Source organism: Nyctereutes procyonoides, unplaced genomic scaffold (assembly GCF_905146905.1).
Source record: "Nyctereutes procyonoides isolate TBG_1078 unplaced genomic scaffold, NYPRO_anot_genome, whole genome shotgun sequence".
Lineage (NCBI taxonomy): Eukaryota > Metazoa > Chordata > Mammalia > Carnivora > Canidae > Nyctereutes > Nyctereutes procyonoides.
The window spans coordinates 20,195,198-20,222,818 of record NW_026575042.1 but is presented as its reverse complement, the minus strand read 5'-3'; the positions used below and the strand labels follow the sequence as shown (position 1 = coordinate 20,222,818).

Here is a 27,621-nt window from a genome sequence, read left to right as displayed (position 1 = left end):
ATTTAGCAGTGAGCAAGAAGCCAGAGCAGACTCTTCCCCTTCAAGTGCAGCCCTGTATTTGACATACAGGGCATAGCCTCCCTCATTCACAACTCTCAGCCCTTTGCAAATATAAACAGCCTTCTCTTTTCTCTCCTGGCCAGCTGGGGCCAAGAAAGAAGCCAATGACTGTCCAACTGCAGTAAATAGCTCTCCTCACCTCCTGACCCTGTGATTTCCTGGTGGTTCTGAGCTGTAGATCCTGCAATGGAGAGGGAGGGAACAAAGAGGTTGCAGAGGCCTCAGCTTCACAGAGCATTGAGCAGTGGGTGATATTGTATCCTCAGGCAGGGGTTGACCTCCATTTCAGTGTAGGTCATTCCAATGATTGCTGGACCTCCCAGTGCCAGTGTGGACTAGAATGGAATGGAGTGGAGTGGACCAAACGGACTTCTGAACTGGGGAAGTAGGTGTTGTGTTCTATACCTACCTTCTTTTTAGCCTTTCTTTCCTCCCTTATGCTCTTAAATTGCAAAAAGAATAAGCAACACTTAAAAAAAATTTTAGAGCATAACATTTGGACTTGTACTCAGTTGAACTGATACTGTACCAAAACCATCTTTGGTTTTCATTAAGTTGGGGTTCTCAATTTTTGGAGTTGTCACATTATTTTTAAAATCTCTCCAGGGCACCTGAATGGCTTAGTGGTTGAGTGTCTACCTTTGGCTCAGGTCATGATCCCGGAGTCCTGGGATCGAGTCCTGCATCAGGTTCCCCACAGGGAGCCTACTTCTCCCTCTGCCTATATCTCTGCCTCTCTGTGTCCGTCTCTCATGAATAAATCTTAAAATTTTTTTAGAATGATCTCCACACTAGTACTCCGTGTGGTATGTATTAATTTCCAGTTAATTCATTTCTACAAAAAAAATTGAATCAATTTTTAAGAAGTTTTAATAACACCTCTTAGCAGGTCACAAGATTTTCTTGTTCCTAATTCTAGCTTCCATCCAAATATAAAAGAGAAATGAATTAATACATTAGGAATGGCATAGTAGTAAGTGTGATTAAACAAAATTTGTGGGTAGTCCAAAGGCAGATAATTTTATTGGAAACTCCATGGATGTATTGGGGGAAAAAAAAACCTCTGTAAGAAAGCCTAGATTGTATTGGGGAAAAAAACCTCTGTAAGAAAGCCTGGATTGTATTGGCCAGAAGTGTGACTTTCTAGCTTTAGGATTTTGTATAAATGCATCCCTTAATGTTCACTTAATCTCCTGAATGTTTCCCAATCTTTTTTTTTTTTTTAAGATTTTATTTATTCATGAGAGACTCAGAGACGTAGGTAGAGGGAGAAGCAGGCTCCTTGCAGGGGACCCCGATGTGGGACTTGATCCTGGGACTCTGGGATCACGTCCTGGGCTGAAGGCAGGTGCTAAGCCTAGGTCCTGTATATGCCCAGGTCTCTCTGCCTAGGTCTCTCTCTGTCTCTCTCTCTCTCTCTCTCTGTTGCTCATGAATAAATGAATAAAATCTTAAAAAAAAAAAAAGGGAAAACGTTACCTCTCCTGATACAAAATTTTGGGTAAAGATTAAAAAGTTAGTTTATAAAAGAATGGTTAAAAATGATAAATTTCTCTGCATATGTTAGGTTATTTTTCTGTATTATCTACTTTTAAGGGCACAATTTACATACAATTAAATCTACTCCAAATCTTTCATATTTTAATAATGATTAGATAAATTGACTACTAGATATCTAGGCTATTTAGATACATTGAACAGGTCTCACTTACCACAGTATAGTTGGTATTTTGTCGATGTGTCTGCTGAGTAGGCTGTCGGATCCTTTCTTCTGCTTTGTTTTGAAAAATATTTGTATGCTGTTGATGCATAAACTTGAGTCGCCTCTGATTTTCAACCCTGTTGGAGGGTTCGCAGTCTCTCCCTGGGTTCACAGAAGCTTTTATAGTATAAGGTCAAACTATCCTTCAGTGTGACCACAGGACACCTTAACATCATATAGTTACTGATGGCTTTCACAGGGCTGTAAGTTGGGGATGGGGGCAAGTATTATTGATTTCCTGTGAATGACTGGTTTAGATCCTCACCTGAAGATTCAGTAAATCGCTGGGTCACTATTGAAAACGTATTTGGGCCCTGACAATCAGGAGTGAACTTGTCAAAAGTCACCCCTCTGAGATTCTTACCAACTCTGTTCTAAACCATAGTCTGCAAAAACTGGATTTAAATTGCCTAGATTGAGTATCATGCATCGCTGCAAGTCTTTAAAGGCCTGGATTTCCAGTCAGAAACCAGTTACTTTTTCTGCTTAGTTGACTTTACTAGGTGAATTTGATTTCATTTCTTATCTCTTTTGTTACATTCTTTAAAATGGAGATACATTGTTACTATAAAATCTCATCTCATGCTGCAGGTATAACCACTGAGATTGTTTTGCATACATAAAAGGAACCTGCCTTTTCACTTCACATTATATTGTGGATTTTTAAAAGCCCTGTTGAGTATGCATACCTCATGTCAGTTTAAGAGCTGGATAAGTATACTGCCGTATGTATGGTTGTACCAGTTTAACCTATATCCTGTTGATAGTATAGCTCATTCTTCCAAAGTTGTTTCATCATACATATGTCTTATAGATATCCCGATAACTATAGCCATGTGCATGTGTCCACTTATTTCCTGAGGATAAGCTCTGAGAACTTCTGTGTCAAAGGATATACCAGATTTATGTTTGAATATATTATACTTAATCACAACCTAGGATTACTGATTTACTCTCCCACCAGCAATGGAAAAGAGTACCTATTTCATCATACAGTTAACACAGAAGATTTTCAGTCTTTTAAATGTTTGCCAGGGAGGAGGGGCAAGATGGCGGAAGAGTAGGGTCCCCAAATCACCTGTCCCCACCAAATTACCTAGATAAATGTTTGCCAGTCTGATAGGTAAATGTGCCTCCATGTTTAATTTGCATTTCTTTGAGTCTAAGTAAGATTGAGATTTATTGGCCATATGAGTTTCTTTGAGAAATGCCTGACCTTTATCCATTGCACTTATTAGTATGTTTAAAGTTTTTTTTTCATAGTCAAGATATTAGCCCTTAATTATGTACTGCAGTTATCTTCCCTCCACCCTTTTATAATGTGTTTCAGATTTTCAGTTTTTATGTAATTATATCTGTTCATCTTTTCCTTTGTGTGCTCTTCAGTGGTGTCTCAGCTTTGCTTTCCCCAGGAGACCCTTAAGACGAGAATTCTAATACAAGTAGTTTTTTAGTGGTGCAAGGAACAAAGGTAGAGGTAGGAAGTAAGACGGGGTAGGAAAGACTGTCAGTAAAGGACACCTTTTCATTAAGCCAGCCCTCGCAGTGAAAGTTGCCTAAGGTTAATAACTCTGGGGAATTGGATAAAGCACTTGCCAATTGTCCCACTTTACTATCAGCTATTGGTTGAGGGCTGTTCCTAGGGAGTGTTCACAGAACACCTTAAACTACATGGTGTAAAACAGCAACTACTATTTATCATAACTTCTGGTATATCTGAGGGCTGACTGGGGCTGGGCTCTCAAGCCATTACAGAGGCTAGAATTACCTGAAGGCTTCTAGATTACTCACATATCTGGTGTGGGCCCAAGAAGACTCAAATGGGTGAAGAGCTCGAACACCTGGGGCTCCTCATTCATCCCTCATATTTGGTCTTTTTCCACATGCCCCCCCCCCCCCCTTAGGTAGGCTTCAGGGTAGTACGACTTATATGGGCTTTGGTGTTTCCAAGGTGGGAGTGGGGGAGGGAGAGATGAACAACTTCTAGTTGCTGTTTAAACTTTTAGTTTTTAGGGGTCCCTGGGTGGCTCAGCGGTTTAATGCCTGCCTTTGGCCCAGGGCCTGATGGACCTGGGATCAAGTCCCACCTCGGGCTCCCTGCATGGAGCCTGCTTCTCCCTCTGCCTGTGTCTCTGCCCCTCTCTTTATGTCTATCATAAATAAATAAATAAAATCTTTAAAATTCTTTTTTTAGTTTTTAAATTTGTTGCCAAGTTATGCTGGTGCTATTTTAAAATAATCTACCTGGCCGTTCACAAACTTTACTTTTAGGACCCCATTACACACTCTTAAAAATTATGAGCCCCAAAGAGCTTTTGTTTATTTAGTTAATTATTAGATTTTTACTATATTCAGCTTTAGCTGAAACATTAAAAATATTTCATTCATTTTAAAATAACAAAAGCATGTTAACATTTTTTAATGAAAGTAACTTAATTTCCAAAGCTAAATCATTAGAAGAGTGGCTGTTGTTTATATGTGCAATTTGCATATATATTTAAGACAGCTGGATTTTCTTATCTGCTTCTACATTCAGTCTGTTGTCATATCACACCTTGTGTAGTCTCAGCAAAACTTCACAGTACAAATGTTGAGAGAATGAGAGTTAAAAAGGCAAATACTGTTTAGAATTGTGAAAATAGTTTTGATCTGTGGGCTTGCTGAAAGGGACTTGGAGAATTGCTGATCTAGCCTTTCTTGCATGTGAATACCAGCTTTAGCTCAAAACGTCTTTATCCTCCAAATCCACGAGTTCTGAGCTGAGGGACTTTGTAGTTAGCTGGACCTAGGATGAGAGACCCCTGCTTGGGGTGTTTACCCAAATCCCTGGAAGGAGGATGCAGGTTGAGGACAAAGAATCAGTAAAATTGCTACAATTAAGAGACTGGAAGGACAGTTCTAGGCTGATTGGGCAGTGTAGGCAGGTGTTCTGAGATGCCCTCATAAATAGGTTAACCATGTCCTATCCTAATTGGAACACTTTTAAGATCAAAAGGGGCAGTAAAAAAAATTAAAATTAGTTTTATTAAAAGCTTTACCGAACAATAAAATAGTTCATACCACATGAAAAATGACAAAAAAAAAATCACTGCAGCAAGATAATGCAATTTTCTCTGCTCTATGGCAAGATGTTGAACCTGTTTCTTGTGCATTTACACTTGTCACTTCCCACATTTCCCTCTAACCATGCCACCTCCTGCCTACCTCACCTGCAGTTTGAGATGGGCAGCAGTTGCATTGTGGAGGCTGTGCAGTTGAGTGTGACTGAATGGGAAATCTTTAACTGTGTTTTTTTCCAAAAGGTATGCTGTAGAATCTTCTTAGAGTTGAGTTAAACCTGGTAGGTTCCTCCTTGAGAATTTTGGAATCCCTTAAATAGCTTTTCTTGCAACACTGTTGCTTTTGAGGATCTACACTAAGTCTGTGGAGGGAACAAATGTTAACAGCTGTACCTTATTTCCTCCAAAAAATCTAAACAAGAGATTGAGCTGTACTGCATTGCTCACCCCAGTAGAAGAGTTGGCTCTGCTTCTGTAGGCTCTATGAACTGATTAAGAACCAGAGACTAATAATTGATTGCTATTTACTCATTTAGATAGCAGTGTTACTTACATATGTTAATATAAGCAATGCAACTAAAAAAATCAGGACTCAAACACCTTATTCTAGGCAGATCTCCTGCTTTGGATTATTTTGGTGGCAGTAGAAGAGTAATCACCATAGCCTTAGAACTTGAATCTGTTCTGACCGTTTTTCTAACTTCTCTGGGGAAAGAGCAAATTAGAATTGTTCTTAAGTCAGGCTTGTTTGATCTTCCCTTATATTGAATACCTACCTGTTTAACCTTGTATAGAAAAAATGGTTTTTGAGACACAAGAGATGACGATCTCTTATTTAATTCTAATTGTTCCTATGTGCCATTCTCCACCCTCAATTCCTTTTAGGCCCTTGAATTTGACAAGTTTGCATTTCACTTGCTTTCACTTTACCCTCACTTGCGTATCAGTAGCCCAGAGGTTAAAGAGTGATTTTTAGTTCAGTTTACTAAACATTGTCTCATTACACAGCCAGCATCTCTCCCTGGTGATGAGTAAGGACCCACTGATGTCCACAGTGTTTTAGATCTGCTCTTGTTTTACTATCCTTACTGTTGTCTTGTTCACATTATCTTGAAACTAGTTTTTTGGTGTTTTTTTTTTTTTAAATTGTGTCCTTATTCTGTGTACATCTAATTTTTTTTCAAGATTGGAATCTAGAATTCCAGAAGGGCTGGACTGTCTTCTAAAGCAACAACTTGTAGGTAAAACTACAATTGAATGGCTAGCTGGAGAGATTGAGCTTTTCTAGTTGTTACTTCACCTAATTTGGAAACATTGTCATGTAATTCTGAACAGTGGTTCATATTTTAGCCAGCTAATTATTGTTAATTACTATTATGCAATGCCATTTAGTATGTATGGAAAATTACTATTCTCTAAAGGCCTAAAATCTGATCTAAGGGAGATCCGTATATTGACAGGGCTGTAGCATTTTGTGTAAATACTTACCAGTCCACTTTCTTGTTTGGAACAGATTTTGAAAACAAACTCTACAGCTTCCATAATCCTAAAGTCAGCCTTGTGCTTCATGAAAAGTTGCATCAAATTGCTTTGAAGGTTTATACCCTTTCTGCTGGAGTTAGAGAGTAGGCACCATTTCCTCAGTGTTTGATATGACACAATTTTTTTGGGGGGGGTGGTTCGTGGGGGACATGGATCATGTTGTTGTAGATCTTAAGTGTCTGAGACAGTTTTCCTCCCCATGTGTAGGAAAATGTAACCCCCTATTTGGGCCCACTTCTGTTCCAGTGCAACTGCTTAGCTACACTGGATACCACTAATGTAAATTCTTACATAGTCTTTTAGATTGGCCTTTGAACTACAGGTTCTTCCCAGGGAATGGTAACCTGGATGGTACATGCCTAGCAATACCTCTTTGTAGAAGAGGTCTCTCTTAGTTACTAGAAAGTGACCAGCCCACTTTTTAAAGCAGTGTTATCTCACCAGCCATGTCACTAGCATGTTACCTTATTCAGATTTTCTGATTTCTCAAGTTTCTTCTGCCACTCACTTCTAGGTTACAAATAAAGCTGCTTTATGAAGGAATGGTGAGAACAAGAAGCTTTTTGTTTTCATTTTTTATAAAATTCCTTTGCATGTGTTGTGTAGTTGTCATGGAGAGGGCAGCTTTCATTCTCTGGAGAGTATGTCTATTGGGAGATGATTGTAGGAGATGAGGATTCCCTCTGGTAGATTGCTGCATTCATACTATTTTGTCATATTCTCTTTGAATTTCTTAGCAAAAGAAAGTCAATTAAGAATGGATTTTGAATAGTTGGTGGTGGGAATATAGATTTGATTGTGGATCTCTTCTATCAGCATTTTCTAAGTTCTCTATGTGGTATTTAGTAAGCATTACCCGGGCTGATACTTGTTTCTTACTACAGGGAATGATAGGCAGTGAAGGAGAGAGCTAGAGAATATAAATGGTAATTTAAATCTAGAAGATTAGAGGGTATAGTTGGTATTCAGTTACCACTTAATATCCTCTATAGCTAGCTTCTCAAACTTTTAATGTGTGAATTCTGATGCATTAGGTGTAGGGTGGAACCTAAGTCTGCATTTCTAACAAACTCCCAGAGGATGCTGATGTTTCTTTGTCCAGGGACCACATTTTGAGTAACAGGGGTCTGTAGAACATTCAGGGCATATGCAAATCTAACTTTTAATAACAACCACACAGGATATAAAAACATTTTTTTTTCCTGTACCACGCACAGAGTAGTAAAACAAAGATGAAGATGAGCAGTAGAGTCTTGACAACAGGGATTCAAACTGTGAAGCTTACCTTTACTAGCTCAACTCAAGATTTCCAGCTTTGGGCACTATTGACATTTTGGGTTGAGAGAATTCTTTGTAACAGGGGCTGTCTGGTGCATTGGAGGATGTTTAGCAGCACCCCTAGCCTCAACTGATTAGGCCACTCCCTCCTTGTAGTGACATCCAAAAATATCTCCAAACATTGCCAAATGTCTCCTGGGGGGCAAAACTACCCTTTATTGAGAACTGCTCTAAGGCAATTAGAATATAGGAGTTTGGAGGATTTTATGACATAATACACTGTATAAGCAGCTGGTTTGCTTTATTATGAAGCTTCTACAAAGAGTAGACAGGGACTAGCCAATCAACAGTGTTTGCCAGTTCTTTATTTTTATGAAGCATCAGTCATTGTACTATGGGAAAAGTATCAGAGATTACTTGGGATTTTTAGGTGGGTAAAATGAGTTTCTAACTCCGTTGATCATGAGCCTCTACCCTTTTTTGAAATAACACCGGTACATTTGCTAACTTGCCCCATTTTTCACTTATTTTGTGCTATTGATATACAGGTGCATGTATATCTTTTCCATCTTCCCAAACTTTACCCTCAACTTTTTTCCTAGGATATAAGACCAGATAACTAAGCTTTTTAAAATTATGCCTAAAATAATACCTGAATTAGGGTTTCTGTCTTTATATGCAAGGGTCCCATCTCTCCCAATAAAAGTGTTAAAAATTGATCTAGAAATATAATGTTTACAAACACTGATTATAATTTCACCTTGCTGCCAGGACATTCTTTAAAAATTAAGATGTATCTTTGGTTGCTGTTGAAATGGAAGAACAGTAGTCTATAGTAAGTTAGTATTGAGGATGAGAATGGGGGAGTACTTAAAAACATGACTTTTATACAAAATGAAGCTTAAAACATTAGCTTATGTCATTATCTTAGAGATTTTAAATCAATCTAGAGAGCATATCAAATTCTACAGTAAGACTGCTCTAATGACAGTTTTTCTAATTGGTTTTATTTCCTAAGATTATACCTTAAATGACTTGTATTGATTACATTTTATATGATGTGTAGCCGCCTTTTCCTGTGGTTATGGAGGAAACATGGGTTTTGAGGATTAAGGGAAAGGGTGGTAGAGGGGAGAGTCCTTGTCATTAAGTTAATTATTCAGGGGGTATGATGCCAATCAGTCAAAAGGCTGACAGTCCCTGCTGCTAATGTTAATGTATCTCTATGAAGTCAGAAACCATTATAGAAGTAAACTATTGTGTCAAAAGTAGAAATGACTATTTCTCTTTTTTTAAAATTAAGTTCTGTGCCCAGTGTGGAACTCAAAACTCCAAGATCAAGAGTCATATGCACTACCAACTGCCAGCCAGGCACCCTTGACTGTTATTTTTCTTTTTTTTTTTTTATTTACTTATGATAGTCACAGAGAGAGAGAGAGAAGAGAGAGAGAGGCAGAGACACAGGCAGAGGGAGAAGCAGGCTCCATGCACCGGGAGCCCGATGTGGGATTCGATCCCGGGTCTCCAGGATCATGCCCCGGGCCAAAGACAGGCGCCAAACCGCTGCGCCACCCAGGGATCCCTGTTATTTTTATTAAAATGTTTCTTAAAATGTTTGCCACAGCTCTATTTAAACTAGAAGGGAAAAAGACTGAATCAAGGGCAGAATTTTTTTGCCTTGTATAAGAGTTCTGTATATTTTTTGTTCCCATCTTCCCTTAAACTCCATCTCCCACTTTCTAATAATTTAAATTAATAATTTAAATCACGTGCCATTTTAAAGTACACTTCAGTGAGTGTTTGAAAGTGAAGTTAGATTTCTTATTGTGGAACTAAAAAGTATCTTAAAGGGTGGGGACAGAAGGCTGGTAAAAGAATATGTTGACCTGAGGGTAAACCTAGTTAGTCATTTTATAGAGAAGAGGGTGGGGTGCTGGAACAGACCTTTCCCAGTAGTGTTGCACGTAAAGCTTGTTCCTTGTTCTCCTTCACAGTAGCTTTCTGAGAGCTGTAAACTTGTGCCCTCACCACTACCCCCATAGGTCTCTACCCACCTTCTAGACCAGTAGATCCTAACTTTTACAGTGAGAACCTGGGGGGGAAAAAGACAAAATATTTGCAGGCCCATAGAATTTTTGTTTCATTCTATGATTAATAAAATGTATATGACAAAGTTTATATGAATTCCTCCAGTGACAGCTTTAAAGTGAGTAAAGTTTTTATTCGAGTAGCCAATGCTTGGTTGTTCCAGTGGGTTCTTAGATCCTTCCCTATAACTCCCGGGTCCCCTGGCTGAGGATCTACAAGTCCATGCCATTTAGTTTTCTCCAGGGCTCCTGTTTCATGCTTTAGGATTTCAACCACATTTGATAATTATTTCACTTGTATTCTTTTCTTAATATAACCCACCTTTATTCTCCATTTTTAAAGTTTAACAGAAGTGTGGCATTTTTTATTAGTTTTTTTCCTGAACTTTTAGAAAAGCTTACGCCCAAACTGAAAGCTGACTACAAACAAGTAGCCACCTTGATTTGAATTTCCAGTTATATCATAGGTGACACAAGCTCTAATGTTAAAACTTGTGTTCTAAACTGGTTGTCCTACTTCGTGTATACTGGTACCAGTGGTTCCCCAAAGCAACCAATACCTGTTTAAAGATCCCCATAGATTCTTAAGTCCCTTCTGAATATTCTAAATTCAGCCTGGCATGAAGGGTCAGGAATCTTGAAAGTTCCATAAGTGTTTGTTTTTTTAAGATTTTATTTATTTACTTTACCTACTTACCTACCTTACTTAGAGACAGAGACATAGGCAGAGGGAGAAGTAGGCTCAACGTGGGACTTGCTCCCGGAACTCCAGGATTATGCCCCGACCTGAATCAGGCAGACGCTCAAAGCTGTACCACCCAGGCGTCCCAAAAGTTCCATAGGTTATGTTGAGGAACAATGAAATTTGGAAATCACCTATTTTCTGTACAATCCATAAAAGCTGCTTATGGTGGTATACTGTTAAACATGTCACGTCAACATGTTGCCTCTAGGGTTAGAGGGACCTTACTGTTAAAGTTTTTTCTGGGTCTGTCTTCGCATTAGCAACCAAGCTGTGAGGATAACTGTATGGAATGCTGCCATTACTGGGTTTTGGATGGCTTTGCTTCTGCTTTGGGACTTGGTTCCTCATCTGTAAAAAGAGAGGTTTACAGCAGATGATTGTCCTTTGCCTTTTAGCCTTAGATACCATGAACTAGATTAAATAGGTTATCTGTTGTCTGCAACCTCTGTATCAGTGGTGTCTTCTTCACCTTGTTCGTCCACTTTGTAGTTAACTCTAGTTGGGTAAATAGGTGTCCTGACTGTATTGGCCAGTGTGGACTTTTTGCCCAAGTACATATATGCTGGATACAAACATGTAGGAAGACCAGATGACCAAGGGCCAGTTTTAACCTCAGGATATGAAGCTGTAATCAAGATAGTAAGTATCTTTTCACTAGAAGTTACTGCATATTCCTTGAAGTAGAGGGTTGTTTAAAAACTCTCCCTACTTCCCACCTTGTGAAATTATGGCCAGTTGACAATGTAAAAGTATCAAGTGATCCTTAATATCATTTAATGAGAGACTACTGTGGGTCTGTTCTACAGAGGTTATCTCCCCCCCCCCCGCCCCCATTTTAATTATCAAAACATTCTTGAGGGATCCCTGGGTGGCGCAGCGGTTTGGCGCCTGCCTTTGGCCCAGGGCGCGATCCTGGAGACCTGGGATCAAATCCCACGTCAGGCTCCCGGTGCATGGAGCCTGCTTCTCCCTCTGCCTGTGTCTCTGCCTCTCTCTTTCTCTCTCTCTGTGTGACTATCATAAATAAATAAAAAAATTTAAAAAAAATTAGAAAAAAAAAACAAAACATTCTTGAGAATTTGTGGTTTAGGTTTAGTGACCTTAAAGTCACACAGCTAATAAGTACTCAAGTCAGTGTCTAAGCTCTGTGCCTCTTGGCCAGTTTGGATCTACTCTTCCCGTTAGCCCATCTTTTTTATTTATTCATGAGAGACACACACAGGCACAGACATAGGCAGAGGAAGAAACAGGCTCCCTGTGGGGAACCTGAATGCAGGACTTGATCCCAGGACCCCAGGATCACAACTTGAGCCAAAGGCAGACTCACAACCACTGAGCTACCCAGGTACCCCCATTAGCCTGTATTCTTTTGTCGGTATTTTCTCCCTCCTTTCTTGCCAGCCACATCATGTTTTCTTCCCTAACTTTTGTTTCTTTTTGGTTTTCTTTTATAAACTCATCTGAAAGGGGAAAAAAAAAATCTGTGATGGGTTTGTGGAAAGTATAGGGTCACAGGCAGGTATTTTGCCCCCTCCTCCCACTTCCCTTTTTACTCTTTCTCTTAAATGGAGGAATTGAACTTCATCTCTAACCAATTAGCAGATGGCATCTTGAGGACAAGGATTTTTTGTCTTATTCATTATTAAAATCCCTACCATGTAACTTGGCCTAGAAGTACATTCAATAAGTATTTGAGTTCATACCATCCATTCATTTTAAAATGCTGTTTGCCTCTCTGTAGAAATTAGTCTGTGTGATTGGGATATAGAAGTCTCTCCAAGTAAAGACCTTTTTGTTGTTTGGCTGACATACATCATGATCCTTGAAGCAACAGTTGATAACTAGGTTTGAGAAATGTGAGCCACTTTAATACTGTCATGTCCATGCTGTGGGAAGTCTTTTTAAAATTAGTATCTGAAACCATTTCCCAAACTTGTCTTTTCCTCTGTCCTCAATACCTTAAGTCCTGGTATTGTTTACTTGTTTGGGCAGGTATATTAGGCTCTTCATTGGTCTTGGAATTGGAGGGTAAATTTTTTTATTAATAATTGTACTTGGATACAGAGCACTCTGCAAGCCAATACAATGCTTTGGAAGGGTATTATGGTATAACTAAATATAAATAACAGTGATGTAACAGGGAAAGGGATAAATTAACATCCCAAATCTAATATTTAGAGAACCTGGTTATAATTTTATACATTGAAATGCAAAATAAATAACTTGTCATTGGACACTCTGTCATCCTTGTGCTCTTCTCACCCAATATGGTTTATAATGGAGACCATACTGTAATCCATTGGATTTCCTCTTAGGGTAAGATTATGGAAATAGAAGAGCGAGGAACAAGAACCACAGTCAGTGGGTTAGAAATGAAACTTTGTGTTTAAAATGGTTATCAGAAATGACTACTGTGACCAAAAACCACTGAAATTTGTCACTAAAATATTGTTTATATTTTCTTATGAGGTATCGAGAAGGTTGAGAATTGAGGAATATCTTGCTTATTCACAGCTTAAGTAGGCTTAGAATGGTTTAAACATTCTTTATTATTCAGTTTACTTGACCTAAGGCTGATTGGTTTTTTTGCAGTCCAGAGTCACATTGTCTGAAAGACACTTCTGTTTGTGGAGCAAATCCACACATTAAACTAAAAGGAAAAGAGGAGGTCTTATTTTTTTCTTTTTTAAATACCCTATAAGAAGTTAGATGGGGCCACCATCTGCTTACCTTCTGATGTATTACTTCACAGTGCTGGTCCCAAAGGCGATAACATCTATGAATGGAGATCAACCATTCTGGGGCCTCCAGGATCCGTGTATGAGGGTGGTGTATTTTTCCTTGATATCACTTTTACACCAGAATACCCCTTCAAGCCTCCAAAGGTAAGAATTTCCCTAATTTATAGTCAAATTTACATACTGCCATGAGAGACTGTTGAATTTTAATCACAAAAGGTAGATTTCTGTTCTATCTTAATGAATCTTTAAGTACATTTGGATGGACATAAAATACTGTATGGGGTATAGGCAGGGCTTTGCCTCTTGGCAGAGACCATTTCTAGAAATATGTGCTTTGTTTTGATGGTGTTTAAAATCCTGCTGTTTTTAGTGACATAGCAACCCAGAATCAATCCTCTACTTTCAACAGGGGAAAAAGTTATTGAACAGTTAAAAGTATCTGTGCACAGAAATGACTACTGTGACCAGAAACCACTGAAAGTTGTCACTAAAATAATTAGGAAATCAGAATCTCCTACCAAAGCTTTGGATTCTGCTCCTTGTCATGTTTTGGCCTTGTTCAAATTCTTAATCTCCAGGCTTCAGTTTTCTCATCTAGGATTGTATCTCCTCTGATACTCAACAATTTATGATTCTTATTTACTAAGTGGTAATTTTTACTTTGGAATGATTCTGTGTATCTCACAAAAATAGGAACCAACTGCCGCGCCCCTCCCCCCCCAAGTAATCCAGACTCACATGACTTGTGTTAATTTGTCTACTGCTATGATCCTTACCCATTTCTGGCTCCTCACCTTTGGAGACTCCATTATAGTGATCCTGTAACCTAGGTAGACAGGATACCTGCAGGATCTAATGTAAAAGTCAGAAGAAGCAGAAACAAATCTCATCTTCAGATTATTATTATTTTTTACAGTGTTTACAGCTAAGCATCTTGCTTCTGTTAGTATCTTAGTTTGAATTTATTATAAAGCTTATTTTAAGGCTATGTAGTACTACCAGCTAACACAAGAGGTCAGCAATTAGCTATTTCAAACTTGAAAAATTAGGAAAACATTTAAAACATTAGTGAAACTGCTAAAGATGAATTTGGGAAAATAACCAAAGTTACCTTTTTTTTTGTTGGATAACTTTTGAAATGACAGAGTGTATCAATGAACACTTCTACTCTTAGATCTATTAAAGTCTCTTAACCTATCTGTATCAGCTTTAAAACTCTATTCATCTTTTAAAGAAACACTTAGTTTTAAATTAACAGCCACTCAATTGGAAAAGCAATTTAGTAAGAATTACATTGTTTGCTGTTTAAATTTTAATACTGTTTTTTTTTTTTTAAAGGTTACATTTCGGACAAGAATCTATCACTGTAATATTAACAGTCAAGGAGTTATTTGCTTGGACATATTAAAAGATAATTGGAGTCCAGCACTAACCATTTCTAAAGTTCTCCTTTCTATCTGCTCCCTTCTTACAGACTGTAATCCTGGTAAGGTTAATAATTCTTTTTTTTTTTTTCTTCCTTACCTGAAAAATACTTGTTTTGATAAAGTACAAAGCTTTTGAAGAACAAAAAGCAGGGATGCCTTGATGGTGTAGCTGGTTGGGTCTGACTCTTGGTTTGGGTTCAGGTCGTGATCTCAGAGTTGTGGGATCAGGCCCTGTGTTGGGCTCAGTGTGGGGTCTGCTTGGGATTTTTTTCTCTCCCTTTGCCCCTCCTGCTCATGTCACGCTTGCTCTCTCTCAAATCTTTTTTTTTTTTTAAGGGACAAAAACTAACCTTTTTTGAAAGAAAGTTTTAATCAAGAAAAGTTCAATCTACTAGTTGAAAAAGGCAAAAATTTCTATGCTCTAGGAACAAAGATTTACAAAATTGCCTTAGATTTTTACATTTGTCATACAGTTCCCCTAAACCACATACTTTTAACTAAATGTTGAGCTTCTTTGCTTAATAGATAGTGGTTATCGAACTGATTAGGGTGAGAGGAGGCTTAATTTCCTTTTATTATTAAAGATTTACCATAAAAGATTCTATTTAGGTTTCAACTTAATTGTTGGTTTTGACCTAGCAGCCTGGCTTTTTCTAGGTAACTAATGTAGAGGTAAATAGTGTTATATTGCAACAGCCCAGAGGACTTGAAGGAGCAGTCAGTGTGAACACAGCTGGATGTTCATCATAGCCTTAAACATTCCAGTTTTTATTGAACTTACTTAACACTCCAGTTGGGTGGTGGTTGTTGGGAGAAAAATACAATGAATTAAGGAGATGAAGCCATACTAGTACTAAAGCCTGAGCATTCTATTAAGTTTTCCCCTTGCATACTGTTTTAGAAAGAAAAAGTGCCCAGGAAAATGGCATTTCAAAACTGGTTTTGATCACAAATACTTTGGCTAAAATTTGAAACGGTCTTTTCCTTTCCTCAAAGTAATCTACATTTTTTTCTTCCAGCTGACCCTTTGGTGGGAAGTATTGCCACTCAGTATATGACCAACAGAGCAGAACATGACAGAATGGCCAGACAGTGGACCAAGAGATACGCTACATAAATTGGGTTTTCACAATTCTTACATTATTTGTCTGTCACAGAGAGAGCTGCTTATGATTTTGAAAGGGTGGGGGAGGGTGGGAGTTGGTAAAGAGTAGGGTATTTCTATAACAGATATTATTCAGTCTTATTTCCTAAGATTTTGTTGTAACTTAAGGTATCTTGCTACAGTAGACAGAAGAATTGGTAATAGCAAATTTAAAAACTGTCATTAGTTCTGCAATATTAGCTGAAATGTAGTACAGAGAATAGACATTTGGGTTCAGTTGCTTGTAGTCTGTAAATTTAAAATAGCTTAATTTTGTACAGGTTACACACATGGCCATTTAAAGTCCTTCCAAGACTACAATTTTTTTTTTGTTCAAAAAAATTGGAATTTCTTTTCCCTTCTTGGGAGGGAACATTGATATTTAACAGTTTTTAGAGACTGTCATCTCATATGTATAAAATGGATATGTGGCTATAAGACACCATATAGGAAATGAGTAGTTATGTATTTTATTTTATATGCCAATCTACTTTATTGTGACAAGATAAGAGGTTTGAATCACGACTTGTGAAAACCTGTAGTAAAATACCTTAAGCTGTTAACTGTAAGGTGTGGAATAGGAGTTGCTCAGTGGATTGGTTATATGTTGTGGACTACTTAAGTCTGCATTTGTTACTGTGCTAATAAACAATATTAAAACAAGCACCTAACACTGTTGTATTCAATTACTTTCTTCTGCCTGTGTTTGTAGTTTGCAGATTCTTCTAAACTTAATAGGGCTTTGCTACTGAACAACCTACAAGTAATACAGATGATAATTATCAAGGACCTAGGTTAGGGTTGGTATTCTTCTACTCTGCTTATGAGGCATCTCAGAAAAGACATCTCCCTTAGAGGGCAGTTTGGCAATACCTAAGTGTACATATATCCACCAGTTCTGTTTCTCTGCACATCTCGAGAGAAACTTTAAGTCATTGTAAAAGAATCCATCTGTGTAAAAATACATAGGAAAAAACTGGGATCAACCCTAGGGAATGACTTATCTGAATAATTTTCTGGCAAAAAAAAAATATTTGTGATGAGGAATTTCAGCCAATTAAACAGGAGAAACACTAGCTGATTTACAAGTTTTATATTATGCAGTTCTTCACCTCCCAGAAATGAACCAATTGACTTTTTAAAATTCACTGAACCTAGCTTTAAAAGTATTCCACTTAAGAAGTTACAGTTTAGGGATCCCTGGGTGGCGCAGCGGTTTGGCGCCTGCCTTTGGCCCCAGGGCACGATCCTGGAGACCCAGGATCAAATCCACGTCGGGCTCCCAGTGCATGGAGCCTGCTTCTCCCTCTGCCTGTGTCTCTGCCTCTCTCTCTCTCTCTCTCTGTGTGACTATCATAAATAATAAAAAATAAAAAATAAAGTTACAGTTTATAGGGCAGCAGCTGGCTCTAGTGATAGAGACTCTTAATCCTGGAGTCATGAGTTGGGGGTAGAATTTACTTTTTTAAAAAGAAGTAGCTGAGGGGCGCCTGGGTGGCTCAGTTAGTTAAACATCTGACTCTTGATTTTGGCCCAGGTCAGGGTTGCCAATTAAAACATTAAGTAGCTTTGCTTCCTACTTTTAAAATTAGTTACAGTATTGTTAACCTGCAAAACACAATTAGTCCCGCTGCTTGAATATCGCCACAATCTTCAAAGAATACTATAGCACAGACTACAATATCTAACCTGTAGTCCAGTATTTTTATGATACGCTTTATTCCACATGACTGTGTCTCCAGAAAACTATTGGAGAAGGTAAAGTAATACTTGTTGAAAATGGGAGCTTAAGTGTCCTTAAGTGCTTAGTAGTTTTCTAAAGAAAGAGCAAAAGCTTTGAACATACTTGCTACCACCTGCTACCCTGGGTCATGCTAAACATAGAATTTGAACAAAGCTAAATCATAGGTTTTGTTCTACTTAGCTAGGTCTTCAAGAGCTGTAATTTAGTTTAACACTTAAACTGTTTACTGTTAGTGATCTAAAAATATCATTTTATAATTCTAGACATTAGATAATTAATGAACTTCTTAAAAAGAAAGTTATAGGGACACCTAAGTGGCTCAGCGGTTGAGTGTCAGCCTTTGGCTCAGGGCATGATCCCAGGGTCTGGGATCGAGTTCCACATCAGCCTCCCGACATGAGTAGCCTGCTTCTCCTTGTACCTATGTCTCTGCCTCTCTGTCTCTGTGTGTGTGTCTCATGAATAAATAAATATTTTTAAAAACCCCACAAAGTTATATTTGAGCTAAGAAGTTGCATAAAGTTACAGAGAACAATGGCTTCTGAAATAAGTTGGGGGTAATGGAGCTCTACTACTCATAGGTATATCAGCATACCACCCAGACTTTATTTTACCGTTCGGACAAGTACAACAAATTTAAACAACAAAGGTACTAAGTTCAGGGATAAGTTTCAAACAATGACAAGGCAAATATATTATTTCATATCAGACAATAAATTTAGCCCAAATAATTTAATTCTAACCTAAAGTGCATTAAATTACTCCTTAAAGGTTTCCTAAGGACCAAAGGTAGGTGATGCAAATGGCCTGTTTTAAATATGCTCACAGACACTTAAAGGCAATCATTATTCAACAGTTGTAGCATTACTGATTTTTAGTTCTCCGAGCTAGAATTCCCTTTGTTTTTCCTCCCAGGCAAAGGAAAGCTTGATTTGCTCTGGGGCTGGGAAAGTTTGCTGGCTAAGAGAGTGAATGGCTCAATCAGAGTTCTCCGATCTGTAACTGTTACCTCCCACAGGCGTACTTTCTCACTTCTCGCCCATTGCTGTGCCACCTCAGTATCCACTTGTCTCTGCTCAGAAAGGTCGATTTTGTTTCCTAATACGACAATTGCTACCTAAAAGGAAAATAAAAAAGATTATGCTTTGCCAACATCCGTTCCTAGGTAAAAGAGAAAAAAACAAGAAAATTGTCCTATTGAATAAAACTGCTTCAAAACTGATCTTCATATGTGACCTGAGTCCAAACTAGCAAGACATTAACCTCACTCTTCCTGAATGCGTTTTCATTAAAAACGCAGATGCTCTACAGCTTGTTAACTAGGAAACATTTTAAATGAACAGTAGGTGAAGTTACGTATGAATAGAAGCTAGACTTGGGGAAATTACTATCTAAGAAACAGAACAGTTTGAAATGTGTCTGCATTTCAGTGTAGCTATTATAATTGCTGTTTGGGAAATCTGCAATACATACTTCAAAAAAACAAGATTCTTGGAGCCGTGAGAGTTTACCCCTAGAATCTAAGTTCTATGAGAACAGGAATTATTCTGATCACAGACATGTGCATAATGCAAGCACTAATATCTGTTGAATGTATGGACCCGATAGCATTTTACACTAAAGGTAAGACAATCATTCATTTAAGCTTGAATGTTTATTGCACACCGTGCAGTGTCAGGTCACCAGAACACAGTGGTCACAAGGCAGTCAAAGCCCAGGAGGAAGGGAGGTCTGGAGGAGAGAATATCCAATTTTCGGCCTTTGACTATATAAGTAGACAATAAAAATTACAGAAAGTAGAAGGGCAGTAAGAACTGCTAGAGGAGGAACCTCTTGAGGAGCAGCTTTGAACTAGGACACTTAAGCCATTGCTGTGTTCTTGCCTTAAAACTGAGCTGAGTTCCAGTTAGACCATGCCTCCCAGGTAGGATGGAACAACAGGCCCCTAAGCTCTTTTTGGCAAGTCTTCTGTTCCTTCATTTCTCAACAGCATCTATCCCCACAGGCCCTCCTGCTACTCTTCATCACCCACATTTTCATCTTCACATGTATCTCTTTGATCTCTGATCTCCCATCTCCCTCTCCCATGCAGCTGCAGAAACTGCTCCCTGTTGTCCCTTTACTTTAACAAAATCTTTTTACATCCCCATCTCTGCTTTGAATGTTCCCTTCACTTTTCCTAGCTGAAACTGGCTCAGCTCTGTAGTATTCTCACTACCACAGTGGGCACAAGGGATGTAGGGGGTGTCCTTGTCCCTCAATGCTGTCTCCAACAATGTCCTCTAAGAAGGCTAAAATTGAAGGCTGGTGCTATTAACCTGTACTGTTTCCCACCCCCCACTCTTGCTACTCATTACAGACCTGGCTCATGGTCACCACCACACTACTTTTATCATAAGTCCTAATGACTTAACTAGCCACATGGATGACCTTTCCCAAACAGCCTTGATCATCCTCCTGACTTGTTCGGCCATCCACTCCCATGAACACATCCTAGCTCTTGCCATTATAATTGCTCCCCTCCATGGTCTCAATTCCAGAATCCCACTCCCACTTCTACCTTCCTAGTTCATGCCTAACACTCTGATTGCAACAATCCTCAACACCAGAAGAACCTACAGTCCCGCTGGCTCTCATACCTTTATCACTGTCCTTCAGCCCCTCTCCTGTCCTCAGTTTCTGGGCCAGTTCAGATTCTTTTAATTTATTACCTTGCCGCCATCATCCCATTATATTCACCTGGTCAACATTCCATCTTAAATTTAACTATTAACTGAACTGCGTCTATACCCTTATTTAATATAGATGGAAGAAAAAAACGCAGCTCTGCTGGCTGGTCCCAATCCATAACCACGGGCTTTTTTTTACTTATTTATTTATTTAAAGATTTTGTTTATTCATGACACACACACAGGCAGAGACACAGGCAGAGAGAGAAGCAGGCTCCATGCAGGGAGCCTGATGTAGGACTAGATCCTGGGTCTCCAGGATCATGTCCTGGGCAGGAGGCGCTAAACCACTGAGCCACCCGGCTCCCATAACCACGGACTTTAAAAGTGATTTGGTGTTCTCCAACAAGTATTAACAGCTCCTACCTTGGCCCTCTCAACCTCCAACATCTCTTCCTCCCCACCTCTCAGCTGATGTCCATACTATTTCAGTAAGAAAACAATCAACACTTTCACCTGCATCCACCACATCTAACTACCATCTTCTAGAACCCATCCTCTATCCCAGATAAGACTGTCACTCCAGCAATCATTTTTCTCCCCATCAATTTTCTCCTATTGAATCATTCCATTAGCAGGCAAACACTAGCTCTCTTCTAAAAATCCTCTTTTGCACTTCCTTCTCCAGCTCGTTTCCTTTTATTAGACAATATACTTACTCTTTTGACTCAAAATTCCTTCAAAGAGTCATCTTTGTGTGTACAAACCTTCTATCCAGGCCAACCAAACTTCATCTCACTGTTTTACTGTAATAGTTCTTAAGACGTCCCAAGTTTCTAAAGGCTGGCCATGTCTTTTTCCTCAGCTTTTCTGACCTATCTGATCTGCACCATGGCACAGTTTGATCACTCCCTAGTTTTTAAAGTGGTTTCTCCTCAAAGGATAACTGTTTTAAGTGTTCCAGAGCCATAGCATTTCACAAAACTCCTTGCTTCTCACCTTGTCCCCCAACTATGTTGTCTATTATCAACACAGCAGCCAAAGTGAACATTTTAATACAAGTCAAAAGATGTTTAGCTTTACTCATATTAAAGGAAAATGAAACTACTGAAGTACCATTTTCACCAAGAAGATTCACAAAATCCATAAGCACACACTGTTGTCAAGACTAGAGAAACAGGCACTTTCATACCATGGCTATGGAAGGTAATTTGGCAATATATCCTTTGATTCAAGAACCCCATTTTGGCTGATCTTACAACTCTACTGTAAAATGTACAAAATAATAAATGTGTAAGATTATTCATTGGAGTATAGTTCATAATAGCAATCATTACTATAAGCCCAAGTGTCCATCAATTTGGAACTGGTTAAAGTAAGATACATCCACACAATGAATATGCACCAGTTTTAAAAAAAGGGATCTGAGTACTGCTATGGAAAGGACTCAACATTATATGAAAAATGTTAAGGTGCAGAACACTATGCTACTTTCGGTGTAAGAAAGCAAGTGTGTGTGGGGAACCTGTCTGCTTGTATTTATATAGAAAAACTTTTGGAAGGATGCCCCAACACAAGTAGTATAATATTTAAAAAGCATGCTTGAGGGGCACCTGGCTGGCTCAACTGTTAGATCATGACTCTTGATCTGAGGGTCAGGAGTTTAAACCCCTTGTTGGGCACAGAATTTACAATCAATCAATGAATAGATAAATGAATAGTACGCTTGAGATAAAAGAACTTGGTGGTTGAGGACAGGGGTGGAAACTAGAACTCACAATAGTCCTTTTTTATGTCATTTTTATTTCTGAACCATGTGCAAACATTACCTATTCAATTTTTTAAAATCACACATGGAAATAAATAAATAAATGCAACCTAAGCTAGATCATATCTTTCCTGTTCTCAAAATCAATCTGATCCAAAGTGTTGTCCTCATCTCCTACCCCATACTCTTCGTAGCCCATTTTGGCCTCCCTGTTTTGTTTTGTTTTGGCCTCCCTGTTGTTCCTGAACATGGTAAAGCAAACTTCCCCCGATCCTTGCACCAGCTAGTCCCTCTACCTAGAGCATTCCTCCTCCACATGGGCTTGGCTCCCTCCATCACTTCCTTCAAATCTCTGCTAAAAGTCACCTTTTCAGGGAGGCCTTCCGAGATTGCCCTACAGAGAATAGTACCCTCACACCCTGGCTCTACTTTACTTTTCTACATAGCATCTGACTCTTCATGATATTCATTTGTGGTCTATTGTCAGTGCCTTACCTAAAACAATTCCAGGCAGGTAGTAGTTGTTCGATAAGCATTTGCTGAATGAATGTGCTTCCTAAATCTCCCTAACAATCATACGAAAAAGATACTATTATTATCCCTATTTTATGGTTAAGGAAACAGGCAGAAAGTGGAGAAGCAGAACCAAGATTCAAGTATCAAATATGAGTGTTCATTGAATCACTCTTTCAACTTTGGTGGGGGGATGGGCAGGAAGGAGAGTAAGATGGATACTCTAGAAAATAACAACAGCATTTATCTGTTTAGGTGGGAAAAATGGAAAACGGGTGGGAGGAGCGCATCTACTACTTGCCTCTGTATAAGACTGAACCTTATGATTATAATCTATTCGCATAGGAAATAAGTATTCAAAATAACAAAATATCAATAACCCAGATGTCCTTCAACAAGAATGGTTAAATAAATTTTGATACATAAATAAATACCATGGAATATCACTCAGCAATAAAAAGGAATGAACTACTGATACATGCAATAACTTCGGTGACCCCCCAGAGAATTATGCTGAGTGAAAAATGCTAATACCAAAAAGTTACACATTGTACAAGTTCATTTATGTTAACAGTCATGAAATGACAAGGTTTAGAAATGGAAAACAGATTAGTCGGGATTAAGAGGGTGAGGATAGAAGGAAAGTGGGTGTGGCAAAAAAGAATAATGGGAGGGATCCTTGCAACGATGGAACTGTTCTATGTCTTGACTATAAAAATAAATATCTTGGTGGTTTTATATTATACTAGCTTTGTACAACACTGGGGAAACTGGGTAAGGAAACTATTATTAAAATTGTATGTGAACCTACAATTATCTCAAAGTAAGTTTAACATAATAAATAAAATATAAAAATCTAGGTTAAGAATATCTAGCCAGTGCTGCTAACCAATATATTATATGGTTTCCTAGATGACATGGTGTCAACCATGTGAAGATCTGTAGAAAGAGCTGCAATCAGAGTTCCAGGGAGAGAACCAGCAATTAACAAAGACTTAACAGGAACAAATCATGTTGTAAAAAAAAAAAAAAACAAAAAGTAGACCACTGTCCGTCCGTGGAGTACAGTGACAGAGGAATAAAATGATAAAAATAAGACAAAAAGGATAGGTATGGGCTAGATGATTTAAGACTACAGATCATGGTAAGGATCTTATTTTTAAGTGATAAATGAGTAGAATCCAATCTATTTATTTATATGTATTTATATTCATTAATTTATTTTCCACTAAGGCCGAAAACAAGAATCCTATTTAGCCAATGAGACAAAGAGAACTCTAGGAAACCGTGATCCCAAAGAATATGAAGTGAACTATGTAGTACTTGAGATACAGTGTCATTAAAATTCAACTTACAAATGGTAACAAGCAAAAGCAAAAAGTCAAACACTGGTCCTGACTGAATTCATTAAATCCTGTATTTCCTGGGCTAAGAAAAAAATATTATGACAGTTAGAGAAACTGAATACAATTGAATGCTTTTTAAATATTGTAACTGCCCCAAAGTCCATGCTACGATTTAAACAGTATTATAATTCATAGTTAGCATTTTTTTTTAATTTTTATTTATTTATGATAGTCACACACAGAGAGAGAGAGAGAGGCAGAGACACAGGCAGAGGGAGAAGCAGGCTCCATGCACCGGGAGCCCGACGTGGGATTCGATCCCGGGTCTCCAGGATCGCGCCCTGGGCCAAAGGCAGGCGCCAAACCGCTGCACCACCCAGGGATCCCATAGTTAGCATTTTTAACAAACCCACTTACCTCCTTTTTGTCTTTAAACTTATCAATTTCTTTCTTCAGAAGCTCTACTCTTTGAAAGGATTCAAGGTTATTCACACTATACACAAGAACAAAGCCATCAGCAAAGGAAAAATAATGCTTTGGTAGCTCTACGCCTTCCTGTAAGCCTCTGGTGTCATAAAGATGTAACTGTTCCTTTACTCCTCGATCCGTTTCCACTGAAGCCATATAAACATCTTCCATTGTTTCACAATCTTCCATTCCTGGGATTAAAAAGAAATTACTCTTATATTGAACCATTACATCATATACTTGAAATTAATAGAATGTTAATTCAATTGTACCTCAATAAATACTATTCTTTTTAGATAACTCAGTACCAATTGGTATTTTCTTGTCCTTTAGAAGTTGGCTTTCTAGAAGTTTCCTTATTTACTACATATGAGTCATATTTCCATTTACTAAAATTCTTTAAAGTAAAAGGTAGCTGTTATAGTAAATGAACAAAGTGTATTAAAATATATTTCCTCTAAATAGAAATAAAGTTTGGCACCTGAGTGGATTGGCTGGTTAAGAATCTGCCCTGAACTCAGATCATGATCCTGGGTTGGAGCCCTGAATCAGGAGTCTGCTTTTCCCTCTCCCTCTGCTGCCCCCCTTCCCTGCTTGTCTTCTCTCTCTCTCAAATAAATAAAATCTTAAAAAAAAAAAAAAATTTGGCAATGACACTATTTGGCATTTTTAAAAAGTAACTGTTACCAGAGTCCAAGAACTTAGTACTGAAATTGGAGAGTTAAAGGCTGATTTTAAAAGTAGCTTCAAGGAGGCATTTGACAGGACGAGCACTGGGTGTTCTACTATATGTTGGCAAATTGAACTCCAATAAAAAAAATATACAAAAAAAAAAAAAAAAAGCTTCAACAAGTAGCTCCATTTTCTTCTCCATCAGAGCTGAAGACAGAACCTGGGGTCACTTTGCTGCCTTTATTCTGTACAACTTCCAGTATTTCCAGAGTCTGTTTAAGGGACTCAAAAATTATTATGTCCTGTCTGGGCCTAAGCACCAGGCTTTTGCTTCAAGTACTTACTGGGCATTTATATGTGAATGTCATGTGACTACTTCAAACTAACAAAATTTATCTTTCCTCCCCACACTTGTTTGTACTCCTTGCTTTCTTCCCTTGATCGTCATCTCCCTGGGCAATCTTCAGAGTTCTTGCTGACCAAGAAAAGTTATCAAAAATCAGCCACTCTGCTGCAGAAACACCTGCTTAATCCGTTGCCTCCCTCATTCCTGTTGGCTTGTTATCTTCACCTGAACTATGCAATTAGCTCGGTAAACACCTGGTAAAAGACTAATCTCCTCAAATTTCACGGAAATGTCAACTCTATGGATCCTCTCCTGATTATCCCAATTTTCTGCTTCTACTGTGCCTTGTACCAGTAATATCATCTTATGCTTCAATGTCTTTATCTGTCCCCTCAAAAGCTGGACTGTAAACTCTGGGGGCCAAGACTGTGGCTAATGTCTTTATAGCTCTGAGGACTAACAAAATGACTTATATACATTGGAAGTCCTTAAGAAGTGTTTGCTGAATGAGTAAATGAATGAGATCTCATAATTGATGTCCAAGTTTGTTTTCTTCTGGCCTGAGTGATCCTTTTAAAATGCATTTTCCTTTGTTTCATTTTTTAAAAAGATTAATGAGAGATGAGAGAGAGAGAGAGAGAGAGAGAGAGAGGCAGAGACACATGCAGAGGGAGAAGCAGGTTCCATTCAGGGAGCCCGACACGGGACTCGATCCCCGGTTTCCACAATCAGGCCCCAGGCTGAAGTTGGCACTAAACCGCTGAGCCACCCCCTTTGCTGCATTTGTGTGAGTTTTGTCTCTTCAACTGGTCTTGCATCCTTGAGAGAAACCACTGTGTACACAGCAAGTATTCAATAATCATTTGTTGATAAGGGAATTAAGGGGAGATTAACACTTTGAATTTTAATCAACAGTGAAGAGGCTTATAAGGTAAGTCCCAGGAACTATCTTCATACTTAAATGTGAGGTATATCCAAAAATAAAATCATGTGGATAACATCCTGTATCAATAAAACATACAGACATATCCCAGAGATATTGCTGGTTCTGTTCCAGACCTTTGCAATAAAGTATTACAATAAAGTTAGTCTCAAAGTTTTGGCTTCCCAGTGCATGTAAAAGTTATGTTTACACTATTGCATAAATGAGATAAATGCGGTCTTGGATAAATCTGCCATGACCACTTTGATCTGAAACCGTCTAGAGCGCAGTCTTCCCTGCTTTTCTTTTCCTTTCTTTCTTTCCATTCATTCATTCATATTTTATTTATTCATGAGAGACAGACAGAGGGGCAGAGACACAGGGAGAAGGAGAAGCAGGCTCCATGCAGGGAGCCTGATGCGGGACTCGATGGACTGGATCCCGGGTCTCCAGGATCAGGTCCTGGGCTGCAGGCGGCGCTAAACCGCTGAGCCCCGCGGGCTGCCCCCCACCCCTTCTTTTTGTTCAGTCACACCCTTAAGCATACCCCCTGGGGCATAACGTCTTTGATCTGCTCTGGGAAATAGGACTCTGATTCTCAAACATACCTTCCTAGGTGGTCTCCCAGCCTGTACTCCTAGCCTCTAAGGTTGTAAAAGCAGGTCTTCTAGGAGGTGGGGTTGCAGAGATCTACTTGTCCTGCAGCTGCCCAAGAGAGACTTTTGTCCAGAAGCCCCTTTAATGAATCACTTTTCTGTCAAGTTGGATTTGGCCTCTTTCTTCAGTCTTTAATGGCTCCTTTGGCCTTTGAAGATTATTTTGCATACACCTCCCTTTCACAGAACAATTGGTGAGCCAACCAGGCGGAGCCCACAGACTGAAGAATGGGCAAGGGAATAAAGCTTCAGTTGGGGGAACCCTGGGGTGGCAGACTACATCAATGTAGGAAGGCAGAATCTGGTTGCTTGATGCCTGTGGATTGCTGCATGAGGACGGGGACACCGGGAAATGCCAAATGGATTACAGCATTACTACAAAGTCGCATGACCCACTGGGATAAGGAAGGCTGCCAAGCAGTGGCTATGGTGGGCTGGCTGCTCCTGTGGGCCCTTCAAGTGGACACCAATGCCTGGCTAGTGGCAGAAATGAAGAAAGGCAGTTGAAGAAAGAATTACAAATGGAGAAGGACAGGAGACTAGCCACATCCCTTTTGGCTTCTAACTTGGTCGGTACTATCTAAACTAAGGATGCACAAATTGAGACCTCAGTGGGTCTGTCACTTTGTGCACACAGGGGGAACATAAAATGTGGCAACCTCGGATTACAGC

The 27,621-nt window shown here is 38.9% G+C and overlaps 2 protein-coding genes across 5 annotated transcripts in view; one reads left to right on the top strand and one right to left on the bottom strand.

Moving 5' to 3' along the window:
- Window positions 1-16,508, top strand: part of UBE2E1 (ubiquitin conjugating enzyme E2 E1) — a 74,649-nt gene extending 58,141 nt beyond the window's left edge. For both annotated transcript variants that reach the window (XM_055321196.1, XM_055321195.1), the window contains 3 exons: window positions 13,286-13,418; window positions 14,613-14,760; window positions 15,721-16,508. In XM_055321196.1, the coding sequence (XP_055177171.1) occupies window positions 13,286-13,418; window positions 14,613-14,760; window positions 15,721-15,818 (379 nt within the window). In that variant the 3' untranslated portion in view covers window positions 15,819-16,508. The remainder of the gene's footprint in view (window positions 1-13,285; window positions 13,419-14,612; window positions 14,761-15,720) is intronic.
- A 1,667-nt stretch (window positions 16,509-18,175) lies between these two features.
- Window positions 18,176-27,621, bottom strand: part of NKIRAS1 (NFKB inhibitor interacting Ras like 1) — a 31,232-nt gene continuing 21,786 nt past the window's right edge. For all 3 annotated transcript variants that reach the window (XM_055321198.1, XM_055321199.1, XM_055321200.1), the window contains exons 3-4: window positions 24,303-24,544; window positions 18,176-18,706 (exon numbers count right to left, since the gene is read on the bottom strand). In XM_055321198.1, coding sequence (XP_055177173.1) covers window positions 18,464-18,706; window positions 24,303-24,544 — 485 coding nt within the window. In that variant the 3' untranslated portion in view covers window positions 18,176-18,463. The remainder of the gene's footprint in view (window positions 18,707-24,302; window positions 24,545-27,621) is intronic.